Below are 13612 nucleotides of genomic sequence, written 5' to 3' on the forward strand. Positions count from 1 at the left end.
GCTGGCGTCTGAGTCGGACTGGAGCTCTCTGCCCTTTACCAATACAGCCACGGGCCCATCCATCTGGCCCACCAAGACTCACTCTCATTTCATCAGTCCATAAAACCTTTGAAAAATCAGTCTTGAGATATTTCTTGGCCCAGTCTTGACGTTTCAGCTTGTGTGTCTTGTTCAGTGGTGGTCGTCTTTCAGCCTCTTACCTTGGCCATGTCTCTGAGTATTGCACACCTTGTGCTTTTGGGCACTCCAGTGATGTTGCAGCTCTGAAATATGGCCAAACTGGTGGCAAGTGGCATCTTGGCAGCTGCACGCTTGACTTTTCTCAGTTCATGGGCTGTTATTTTGCGCCTTGGTTTTTCCACACGCTTCTTGCGACCCTGTTGACTATTTTGAATGAAATACTTGATTGTTCGATGATCACGCTTCAGAAGCTTTGCAATTTTAAGAGTGCTGCATCCCTCTGCAAGATATCTCACTATTTTTGACTTTTCTGAGCCTGTCAAGTCCTTCTTTTGACCCATTTTGCCCAAGGAAAGGAAGTTGCCTAATAATTATGCACACCTGATATAGGGTGTTGATGTCATTAGACCACACCCCTTCTCATTACAGAGATGCACATCACCTAATATGCTTAATTGGTAGTAGGCTTGCGAGCCTATACAGCTTGGAGTAAGACAACATGCATAAAGAGGATGATGTGGTCAAAATACTCATTTGCCTAATAATTCTGCACTCCCTGTATTATAATTTAGGATTTTGTGTTTCAAACTTTATCATACTCGGGATGTTATAAAGAAGAACACACGGTAAAAAGAAATCATATATAAATAGTTGGTTTGGGCTGCTCATTCTCAAGAATTACAAGCAAAATAATGGTACCGCTTTCAGCACCTAAAATTCGAAAGAATCATACCGCCAGGGAGGTTAAAAAAAAATAAAAAATACATTTTCTTTGTTTTCGCTATAAAATTTCACTGATGTGCACTGTTGAGGCTGCACTGGTGAGTACGGTTGGGGCTGCACTGATAATTAGGAGACTGATAATCAGTGCAGATGTCCCCTGTGTGGATTTGCCAGTTTTCGGCTCTCCTCTCTTCACGCCCTGTCAGCATGAAGGAAGGATTCCCGATAACCGGCAAATCCCGTTTACATCTGTGATCAGCTTTGGTTGGCTCTTTACCCCGACCTGTGAGCCACTGTGATTGCCTCTTTACCCTGACCTGTGAGCCGTTGTGATTGCCTCTTTACCCCGACCTGTGAGTCACTGTGATTGCCTCTTTACCCCGACCTGTGATCAGCTGCATCTGAAGGATGCAGCAATCACAGACCATTGCTGATGCAAACCACAGGGGTGGCACGCAGGCAGTGTGAGCACGGGAGGACGTCATGACGGCCTCCCGGCAAAGTACGGCCGTGCTGTAGCCGTCATTCAGCTATAGCATAGTCATGAATGCGTTAAAAGTTAATTATAAGATTAAAAATGTTATTTGTAACAGTGTTACTAAAACTAACACACATTTCTGGCTAGTCATCAAGTTAACCATTGCCTTGGGTACAGGCTGTTTCACTGGGAAAGAGTTAACTGAGGAAAAAAAAAACCCAAAACATGTGGAAACATTTCTCTAGCCAAGTTACTTTTTTGTTTTTCTCTTCGTATACTTATCACTTTTACAGGCATATCAGCACACCATAAGCAGAGAAAAGGCTGGTGATTTCTCTCAACTGGAGTAAGGTTGTGCTGCAATTTTTAAGGCAAATAACGTTTTAATAAAGTTCTTTACACAGAACATGCAAAATGTGCATTTCCAAATAATAAACTTGTTTTTTGACCATTTAGCTATGACTCTGCACAGAAGTTTACAGCTGTAAACACTGTCGAAGACACACTGTTCTTTCAGCTGTTGAAAATGGTCACAAAGTATTTCAGACAGGACATATCCACTAGGGAAGTTGTATCATTTGTGAGGCTTTTCCCCCAAAGGATACACAGCACCATGCAGAAATGGTAACATTAATGAAGTAATGGAAAATTGAAAAGGCAAATTAATTACCTAGGTTTGAACTAACAAGTGAGTCTGTTTTTGAGTATGTCTGTCTAGGAGCAGAGTCTCTATAAACGAAGCAAACAGTGATTCATTGTATCACATGATCACTTGGTCAACAATTTCTATCTTGTACAAACTTCATCTACGCATGCGTCGAGCAGACTCCATCCCCACACCCCCATCCTGCAACCACGTTTAATGCTCATGGTTGCAAGGTGGTTGTGGCACAGCCCCAATTACTCAAGGCAGCACTGCCAAACACAACAAGGGGAATCATTTATGCCATGGCGTGTATAAATGAGCCTTTATGCAAACACATGCTTATTTACACTGCAATTATTCAAAAAACATTTTGCATGTAGATAACTATATCTCTGATCTACTGATACTCTTGACCTGAGGTGGAACTTATTTTAATAAGATTCATTAGTATGTTCAGTGTCAATTACCTAGGTTAGTAACAAGTGTACAAAAATTGAACACAACTCTAAAAGTTCAAGGTAGAAATCCACCTTAACACTTAAATTCCCTGCATCTACAGATATCCACAATCTAAACACTAACCTATCCGGTGAAAATCAGATCAGATCGGCTTCAAAAAAAGGTATGTACAGGTCCTTCTCAAAAAATTAGCATATTGTGATAAAGTTCATTATTTTCTGTAATGTACTGATAAACATTAGACTTTCATATATTTTAGATTCATTACACACAACTGAAGTAGTGCAAGCCTTTTATTGTTTTAATATTGATGATTTTGGCATACAGCTCATGAAAACTCAAAATTCCTATCTCAAAAAATTAGCATATTTCATCCGACCAATAAAAGAAAAGTGTTTTTAATACAAAAAAAGTCAACCTTCAAAAAATGATGTTCAGTTATGCACTCAATACTTGGTTGGGAATCCTTTTGCAGAAATGACTGCTTCAATTCGGCGTGGCATGGAGGCAATCAGCCTGTGGCACTGCTGAGGTGTTATGGAGGCCCAGGATGCTTCGATAGCGGCCTTGAGCTTATCCAAAGTGTTGGGTCTTGCGTCTCTCAACTTTCTCTTCACAACATCCCACAGATTCTCTATGGGGTTCAGGTCAGGAGAGTTGGCAGGCCAATTGAGCACAGTAATACCATGGTCAGTAAACCATTTACCAGTGGTTTTGGCACTGTGAGCAGGTGCCAGGTCGTGCTGAAAAATGAAATCATCTCCATAAAGCTTTTCAGCAGATGGAAGCATGAAGTGCTCCAAAATCTCCTGATAGCTAGCTGCATTGACCCTGCCCTTGATAAAACACAGTGGACCAACACCAGCAGCTGACTGAAGATGACTGTGGGTACTTGACACTGGACTTCAGGCATTTTGGCATTTCCCTCTCCCCAGTCTTCCTCCAGACTCTGGCACCTTGATTTCCGAATGGCATGCAAAATTTGCTTTCATCCAAAAAGTACTTTGGACCACTGAGCAACAGTCCAGTGCTGCTTCTCTGTAGCCCAGGTCAGGCGCTTCTGCCGCTGTTTCTGGTTCAAAAGTGGCTTGACCTGGAGAATGTGGCACCTGTAGCCCATTTCCTGCACACGCCTGTACACGGTGTCTCTAGATGTTTCTACTCCAGACTCAGTCCACTGCTTCCGCAGGTCCCCCCAAGGTCTGGAATCGGTCCTTCTCCACAATCTTCCTCAGGGTCCGGTCACCTCTTCTCGTTGTGCAGCGTTTTCTGCCACACTTTTTCCTTCCCACAGACTTCCCACTGAGGTGCCTTGATACAGCACTCTGGGAACAGCCTATTCGTTCAGAAATTTTTTCTGTGTCTTACCCTCTTGCTTCAGGGTGTCAATGATGGCCTTCTGGACAGCAGTCAGGTCGGCAGTCTTACCCATGATTGCGGTTTTGAGTAATGAACCAGGCTGGGAGTTTTTAAAAGCCTCAGGAATCTTTTGCAGGTGTTTAGAGTAAATTAGTTGATTCAGATGATTAGGTTAATAGCTCGTTTAGAGAACCTTTTCATGATATGCTAATTTTTTGAGATAGGAATTTTGGTTTTTCATGAGCTGTATGCCAAAATCATCAATATTAAAACAATAAAAGGCTTGCACTACTTCAGTTGTGTGTAATGAATCTAAAATATATGAAAGTCTAATGTTTATCAGTACATTACAGAAAATAATGAACTTTATCAAAATATGCTAATTTTTTGAGAAGGACCTGTATACTGATTTCTTCTTTACAGGGCTAGATAGGTTAGTGTTAGATTGTGGATGTCTATAGATGCAGGGATTTTAGTTTTAGGGTGGACTTTCCCTTTATGCTCCATGCACACAGGGCGTCATAAAAACGTGCTCCAAAGCTGTTTACTTGACGCCGGGAAACAGCAGCTGTAAAAACGTGCTTTCAGTAGCTTTTTCCACTAGCGTTATTGCACATTTGGCCACAGTAGCTGTTAGCAGCGTTTTTTCTGCCTCCATTCAAAATCAATGGTTCCCTATGGGAGCCTATTGATTTGAATGGAAGTCGCACTGCAGGTCGGATCAGGGTGATCCGACTTGCGGCGCGACCTGCACTGTGAGAATCTTGAGGGGGAACTCCACGCCAAAATGGGGAAAAAACGGCGTGGGGTTCCCCCCCAGGTTCCAAACCAGGCACTTCGGGTCTGGTATGGAATTTGAGGGTAGCCCCACGCAGAAAAAATGGCGTGGGGTCCCCCCCGAAATCCATACCAGACCCTTATCCGAGCATGCAGCCCGGCATGCCAGGAAAGGGGAGGGGACCAGCGAGCGGCCCCACCCCCCTGGATCATACCAGGCCACACGCCCTCAACATGGGGGGGTATGGGTGCTTTGGGGCAGGGGGGGCTCTGCACCCCCCACCTCAAAGCACCTTGCCCCCATGTTGATGAGGACAAGGGCCTCATCCCCACAACCCTGGCCGGTGGTTGTGGGGGTCTGCGGGCAGGGGGCTCTTTGGAATCTGGAAGCCCCCTTTAACAAGGGGGCCCCCCCAGATCCCGGACCCCCTCCCTATGTGAATTCACCCCATAAAAAAGACAGTGTGTGTAAATAACGACAGGAGACGTTTTAGAAAGTTTATTAAAAATCGTCATCCCGTCTTCTCCCTCTCCGGTCTTCTGCTCTTTTGCTGTCCTCACTTCTTGTCTTCTCCTCTCTTCTGCTGTCCGCTCTTGTCTTGTCTTCTCCTCTCCTGTCTTCTGCTCTTTTGCTGTCGGCTCCTCTTCTTCCTCCGGTCCTCCGACGACGTCGTCTCCGGCGATTATGCCGGTCTCTGGTCTCTGCAGCTTATTATATAGCCATTAGGGGCGTGGCCGCCAGATGACGTCATTGGGAGACCCCCCCCTTATATCACAGATGACGTCATCTGGCGGCCACGCCCCTAATGGCTATATAATAAGCTGCAGAGACCGGCATAATCGCCGGAGACGTCGTTGGAGGAGGACCAGAGGAAGAAGAAGAGCCGACAGCAAAAGAGCAGAAGACCAGAAGACAGGAGAGGAGAAGACAAGACAAGAGCGGACAGCAGAAGAGAGGAGAAGACAAGAAGTGAGGACAGCTAAAGAGCAGAAGACCGGAGAGGGAGAAGACGGGATGAAGATTTTTAATAAACTTTCTAAAACGTCTCCTGTCGTTATTTACACACACTGTCTTTTATGGGGTGAATGGGTAGGGGTACAATGTACCCCATACCCATTCACATAGGGAGGGGGTCCGGGATCTGGGGGGCCCCCTTTTTAAAGGGGGCTTCCAGATTCCGATTAGCCCCCTGCCCGCAGACCCCCACAATCACCAGCCAGGGTTGTGGAGATGAGGCCCTTGTCCTCATCAACATGGGGGCAAGGTGCTTTGAGGTGGGGGGTGCAGAGCCCCCCCTGCCCCAAAGCACCCATACCCCCCATGTTGAGGACGTGTGGCCTGGTATGATCCAGGGGGGGTGGGGCCGCTCGCTCATCCCCTCCCCTTTCCTGGCATGCCGGGCTGCATGCTCGGATAAGGGTCTGGTATGGATTTCGGGGGGGACCCCACGCCGTTTTTTCCGCGTGGGGCTACCCTCAAATTCCATACCAGACCCGAAGGGCCTGGTTTGGAACCTGGGGGGAACCCCACGCCGTTTTTTTCCCCCATTTTGGCGTGGAGTTCCCCCTCAAGATTCTCACAGCGCAAGTCGTGCCGCAAGTCGGATCATCCTAATCCGACTTGCGGTGCGATTTCCATTCAAATCAATAGGCTCCCATAGGGAACCATTGATTTTGAATGGAAGAAAAAAAAACGTATAACGTGGCTTAACACACGTTAAACCACGTTATTCAGCCTTTAGAAGCGTCAGACGTTTTTACAGCTTGACGTTGCAGCTCCAGAACGCACAGTTCCTGTTTTTTTTTTTGGAGCTGTAAAACGCCTATGCCACTTGGAGCTCCTAAAAGCTCCATGTGTGCATGAGGCCATAGAATAACATGGATGGGCGTTCTGCAGCTGCAAAAAAAAAACGTCTGACGCTAACAGCAGCTCCAAAAACGTCCAGTGTGCATGAGGCCTTAAGGTAAACTGACTGAAACCTCTGACTCCACGCAACAGTTACTAAATGATTGAAGGACATAGTTACATAGTTAGTCAGGTTGAAAAAAAGACACAAGTTCATCTAGTTCAACCAATAAAAGAGAGAAAAGAAAAAAAAAAGATCATAGAATTCCATATACACAATCCTATACCGACAGCTGATCTAGAGAAAGGCGAAAAACCCCAGCAAAGTATGTTCAAATTTACTACAACAGAAGAAAAAATAAATACTTCATGATCTCTATAGAGGCAATTGGATATTCCCTGGATCAACTTTACCTATAAAATGTTAGTATCAGTTATATTATGTACATTTAGGAAAGACAACTGCGTATTTGAAGATTAAATCTTTTTTCCTCCAGACTTTAGTAAAGAGTGCCTTCTTGTCCTCTGTGAAGACCTTAAATAGAATAACTCTTCACCAAGTTTACTATATGGACCCCTTATGTATTTATACATGTTGATCATATCCTCCCTTTATCTCCTCTTCTCAAGAGAGAACGCAGTTCCTCTAATCTTTCCTTCTAGTTGAGCACCTCCATGTCACTTATCAGTTTGGTTGCTCTTCTCTGCACTCTCTCAAGTTCCCCAATATCCCTTTTGAGAACTGGTGCCCAAAACTGAACTTCATATTCCAGATGAGGTCTTACTAATGATTTGTACAGGGGGAAAATTCTCTCTCTCTCTCTCTCTCTCTCTGGAGTCCATGCCTCTCCTTACACAAGAAAGGACTTTATCCTTGCTTTGGAAACCGCAGCTTGGCATCGCAAGCTATTATTGAGCCTATGATCTACCAGAACCTCCAGATCCTTCTCCAGCATTCATCCCCCCAGTTGTACCCCCCCCCCCCCCCCACTATGTATGATGCATGCATATTCTTTTCCCCCAAGCGCACAACTTTACATTTATCAACATTAAACCTGGACAATCATGTGTAAAACAAACATATTGCTACAAAAAAATCAAGTAAACTTTAACAAATCAAAATAAATATGCACCAAATCGGCCATACCATTAGGACCACTGACAGGTAAAGTAACTTACAATGTATATCTCATTACAATGGTACCTGAAAAGTGTGGGGGGGGGGGGGGGGGATATATTAGGCAGCAAGTGAACATGTTATCCATGAAGCGGATGTGTTGAAAGCAGAAAAATTGGGAAAGCGTTAGGATTTGAGTGTACTGAGGAAGGCCAAAACTGCAGCTCTTGTGGGATGTTCCCATTCTGCAGTGGTCAGAACCTACCAAAAGTAGTACGAGGAAGGAAAATCATCAACAGAGTCATGGGTAGCCAAGGCTCATTGACGCACGTAGGGGCGTGGAGGAGGTTTGTTGGCTGGCCTGTGTAGTCCGATTCAATAGAAGCGCTACTGTAGCTCAAATAGCTGAAAACGGTAATGCTGGTTCTGAAAGAACACAGTTCTGACAGTAACCGCAGCTTGTTATGCATAGGGGCTGTGTAGCCACAGACCAGTCAAGGTTCTCATGCTGACCCAGGTCCACAGCCAAAAGCACCTACAATGGGCACGTGAGCATTAGAACCGGACAACGGAGCAATTGAAGAAGCTGGCCTGGTCTGATGAATCTCATTTTCTTTTACATAATACGAATGGCTGGGTACATTTGCACTGCTTACCTGGGGAAGAGATGGCACAAGTATGCAATATGAGAAGAAGGCAAGAATGCAAGCTGGAGGAGGCAGTGTGATGCATTGGGGAATGTTCTGCTGGGAAACTTTGGATCCCGCCATTTATGTGGATGTAACTTGGAGTTCATGCCTCGATGGGTCAGGGATGTTTTGGCGGCAAAAAGTGGACATACCCAATATTAGGTGGGTGGTCGTGATGTTATGGCTGATCAGTGTAAGACAGCTAAAGCGTAACTAAACTATTTTTTTTTGGAAAGAGTAGAGGTAGGTTATAACCGTCAGTTTTTTTTTTTTTTTTTTTGCCATTAGGGAGATTTTCCTGCAATTCCTATCCCATAGCAAAAACAAGAATTGGGAGAGGAAATGCCAATTCGTCACAAGGATCCCCAGAACTGGTGTCCCCATTGGAAGATTTTCCCTCTATTAGGGTTCTGATGCCAGCCCAAATTTGGGATTTTCTTTTACTTTTACTTTTGATAACCTTAAACAGGACAAAGAGGGTGAATCTCCCCAAAGGGGGCACAGACAGCAATAAAAACTGATTAATGAATTCCTCGTTATCTTCCATGTCATATTGCACAATAAAACACGAAAGATAACGAGGATTCTATTCTATTCATTTATGTGAGACTTTAAAGGTTGGTTTTTCACTTACGTACGAGATGTATAACACATACTGTATGTATATATGCACTGTATTTTGTTCACTTTATTTTTGATAAGTGATACAACTGCCAGCAAGCATGCAGGAACTTTTTTTTTCTGACCACCTTTTTAAGTATTTAAGGATTATATTATGTTGTCACTTAGATATAAGGTGGAAGTGAATTGCAAGTTTGCATAAGCTGTGCTGCATTTATATAGCTAATATATATTTGAGGTGCAGGAATACATAACAGTGTAGCAGCAGCATAGATACACCTAGATATTTGCTAGTGAGATTTGGTGATTGTGCTGGGGTTAATTTGATTCAATTTCTAATTAAAAACTGACAGGTGTTCTAATCCACTCGACTATATTCAAAACTTAAAAAACAAACTAAAAGGCTTTGCCTTTCATCACACTTTAAGATTAGGATTTTCAAGGTAATATACAGGCTTTTAGCCAGGGTTTCAGGATTCGGAACAAAAAAAAAAAAAATATACTATACTATATATATTTATTAGAGGTGCACCGAAATTTCGGCCACCGATAATTTCGGCCAAAAATGTGAGTATCCAATTTCGGCCGATAAGGGGTTAAGGATGCCGAAAATGTATGGCCGCTGATATTGGCCGGCCAGGTCCACTATCACTGCTATCCCCGGATTCAGGGGCGGTGTGCTGACATTATAGCACTACATTCTGCAGTGTGACTCCTTCCAGCACAGTGAGAGTCAGTGAGTCAGTGAGAGAGCAGAGCTGTCAGATCGGAGCTCTGATGTCGGGGATGGGCAGGCTGAAATGTGCAGCTTCTCCTCCCTTCCATCCACAGCCAGTCAGCATGCAGTAAAACACTCCTCCCCCGCCCCTCTCCAGCCCGCCACATTTGACTGAGAGCCCCAGCAGATAGCTGCACGGCAAGAAGAAGGTATGACTAGAATTAGAGCAATGTCACATTGGAATGCTGGTGGACTGCAGTGTGTTCCAGATAGCTGTGTATTCAGGCATTGTGCAGGTTACCAATCAGCCTCCTCTCCCCTCACTGCTTATGGTTTTATCTCCCTGAGCTGTACATTGCCTGATAACACTGATAAGAAAGACTCTGCAGGAACACATGGCTTCTAACCATTTCAGCCTCCATTCAGCTAGTTTGAGCTGTGTGTATGCTGCATGGGTTTTTATTTTATTTTTGGAGGATTTACTGTTGGTTCAGGTTAGAAGTTTCACAAACCCATTACCTGTTTACTGAACTCCACTAATCTTGAGCAGTTAACTGTAAGGCAATTTTTATTGGAAATATGCTGCTGTCTTCTGTCACTTTTACTGACTTGATCTTGCACAGCTGGTTTAAATAGAGTGGAGCAGCCCTGCGATACTATACTGATGATACTCTACCAATGATATTAGTATTATGCAGCATGAGGTGGTTAATGTATTGCCACTGCTGGTCACTGATGCATTATTGACTGACCAGTGGCAGTTAACCCCTTTGTGCTGCATTAGTGCAACCAGTGTTAATTAACACTGATACTAGTTGCACTAATGCAGCACAAAGGGGTTAATTAAGTACCACTGGTCGGTCACTAATGCATCAGTGACCAGCAGTGGCAATACATTAACCCCCTCATGCTGCATAATACAAATATAATTGGTAATTAAATTAACCACTTGCCAACCCATCACAGTACATATACTACATACTAGCTACAGGTGTACATCGCTGCCTGTTTCTGTCGTATGCCCCTGTTCTATCTATTTTAAAATCATTTGGGGGGAAAAAGTCATTTTCGGTCAAGGGCATCCTGCATTTTCGGTTTCGGCCCAGAATTTTCATTTCGGTGCATCCCTTATATATATATATATATATATATATATATATATATATATATATATATATATTTTTTTTTAAAGTGGATATAAACCTCAGATATGAAATATGAACAAAGCATACCCCTCTATAGTGTGTACTTGTCTCAATTAACCACTAGCCGACCGCCGCAAGTACATATACTGCGGCGGTCAGCCCCTCACAGGCAAAGTGACGTATGGGTACGTCACTAGCCTGTGAGGCTCTGGGGAGCGGGCGCACTCCCGCTCCGTCACGGACTCCCCCGCGCGTGTGACCGGCGGACCCGATGTCCGCCGGTCACTTGCGATCGTCGGGTGGAGAGGGAGAAAGGCAGGCGGCTGATGTAAACAAGCCGCCTGTCATTCTCCCCTGTGTAGAAACAGTGATCATACGGTTCTACTATGTAGGACCGTTGATTACTGTTCCTACAGCTCAAGCCACAGCCAATCACAGTAAAAATCACGCCCCTAGGGACACACCTCCCTCTCAAAAAAAGTTAACCCCTTCACTACCAGTGTCATTTTACAGTAACAGTGCATATATATAGCACTGATTACTGCAGTAATGTCACTGGTAACCCCAAAAGTGTCAAAAATGTCAGTCAAGGGTCCGATCTGTCCGCCCCAATGTCGCAGTCCCGCAAAAATCGCAGATCGCCGCCATTACGCGTTAAAAAAAAAACAAAAAATGACAAAAATCTTTCCCTTTGTTAGCAAACGCGATAAAACTTTTGCGCAAACCAATCAAAATACACTTTTTGCAATTTTTTTTTTTACCAAATATATGTAGCATAAAACAAACTGGCCAAAAATGTTAAATTTTTACATTTTTTTTTTGGGAATTTCATATAAAAAAAATTTGAAAAATATTGTTATTTTTGCAAAATTGTCGCTCTTTTTGTTTATAGCGCATGATCAAAAAAAAAATAAATAAATAAAAATCGCACAGGTGATCAAATACCGCCAAAAGAAAGCTCTGTTTGTGGGAAAAAAAAGGACGTCAAATTCATTTAGGTACAGCGTCGCACAACCGCGCAATTGTCCGTTAAAGTCACGCAGTGCCGAATCGCAAAATACCCCCTGGTCAAGAAGGGGGTAAAATCTTCCGGGGCTTAAGTGGTTAAAGCACTTTAGGGCCAGTTCACACCACATGCGGTCCAGTGCCTTTTTTTCTGCATGGAAAGTAGTTTCAATGGTTTCCAATGGCATAGTTCACACCAGTGCTTGCAGTTCCAGAAAAAAAAAGTATAACATGCTGCATTTTTCTGCACTGAACCGCTGTAAAACGCATCAAAACGCACCTAAATACACCAAAACGCATTGGAACACGTCCTTATTTAAGGTTATTTTAAAAAAAAAAAGGAAAAATGCACTTGACAGCATCCAAAACGCACTGGATTGCATCAAAAACGCACATACAGAAATGCATCTGGGACGCACCTGGACTGCGTTTCTATGGTGTGAGCTGGCTCTATGTGTCATTTCTGTCTGCTGCTTTGTTCCTCTGCTATTAGAATGAATCACTTCTGAAAAGTTTTCTTGACATGAAGAGGAAAAATGGTGACAGGGGAGGGATCTCCAGCAGATTGACAGTCTCAGTTCTGTCCAGGTGAGTTGTGTGGAGGGGGGTGTGTCCCTTCCCTCCAACCAGCTCTCCTCACTGAGGTCTGTAAAGTGTAACTTCAGCTCTCTGCTCTATTGTTTTCTGACCGCTCAGGCAAGTTTATAAATTCTGGATTTTAAACAGCTGTAAAGAAGAGAAGACTGCAGATAAACAGGTACAGCCTATGTAGGAGGATTTGTTTAATCTCTGTATACCATTTGAGGCTAGTCACTTTACAAAGTATATGGAAGAGTTTACAATCACTTTAAAATCAATTAGGTTTCAGATAATTTCAGTGCACATGCACAGTTTGTAAAGCTATCAAAGTGATTGCCACAGAAAAGCATATTAAAAAAAGAGCATGCTTTAAAGCGACAGCAGGAGAACTCAAAGCCGCACAGTCCCTTACTCCAAGACAAAGGATGCCATGCAAATGCACACAGGTATAGACACAGCAATGCATGTTCAGGTGGCAAAGTTCCACACTGCCACCTAGATCTTACCATAGGTCTCGTGCCTACTCTCATCCCAAGCAGATTTTGTCTTCCTGGACGAATTCTCTGCACGATAGCGGGAGAGAGAATGAAAGATGAAGATGTGGAGACAACACAGGTAAAATGTAAACAAAATGGTAACAGCAATCACAACATAAATTAGGTACCATTAAATAGCACGTCACAGATGGCACAATCATTTTAGCAAGATCACAAGACAAACATCTAAACCAGTGAAAAAAATGTTAGTAGTAATAAAATACAACTACACAATGTGACAATCTTTCCAAAAAAAAAAAAAAAAAAAAGGATGTAACAGTGGGAAAAAAAAAAAAAAAAAAAAAAAATGATAAGTGCATTGCTTAATTAAGGCTCTGTTCACACCTGAGCGTTTTTTTTTCAGCTCGTAAAACGCTCATCTCTAAAGTCTCAAAACGACCAACATGCAAAAAAACAAACATTCATTTCAATGGCCCGTTCACATATGAGCGTTTTGTCGCCTAAAGCTCAAAAAAGTACATGAGCTTCTGTTTTGGCAGATCACAAGCGTTTTTATTAGAGGTCAATGCCTGCCTGCAAACCCCTGCAAAAAACGCCTAAAAAAAGCCAGAAAAAACGCCCAAAAAAAGCCTAAAAAACCGACTGTAAACAATACTCTCAGGGGTGAATGGAGGCTAAAAGTGTATTAAACCCAAAAGCTATCAATTGTTATATTGTAGCTAAAAAAATTCTTAGATGGGATGGCTGTAACTGTTTTTTTTTTTTTTTTTTTA

The 13612-nt window shown here is 43.3% G+C and overlaps 1 protein-coding gene across 1 annotated transcript in view; it reads right to left on the reverse strand.

Annotated features, from left to right (window-relative positions):
* The window catches only part of ARHGEF12 (Rho guanine nucleotide exchange factor 12), a 506356-nt gene that overhangs the window by 410932 nt on the left and 81812 nt on the right, over positions 1-13612 (reverse strand). The window contains exon 4 of the mRNA XM_082273891.1: positions 12849-12905. Coding sequence (XP_082130017.1) covers positions 12849-12905 — 57 coding nt within the window. The remainder of the gene's footprint in view (positions 1-12848; positions 12906-13612) is intronic.

The sequence above is a fragment of the Pelophylax lessonae genome (genome assembly GCF_965119305.1).
Source record: "Pelophylax lessonae genome assembly, chromosome: 12".
Lineage (NCBI taxonomy): Eukaryota > Metazoa > Chordata > Amphibia > Anura > Ranidae > Pelophylax > Pelophylax lessonae.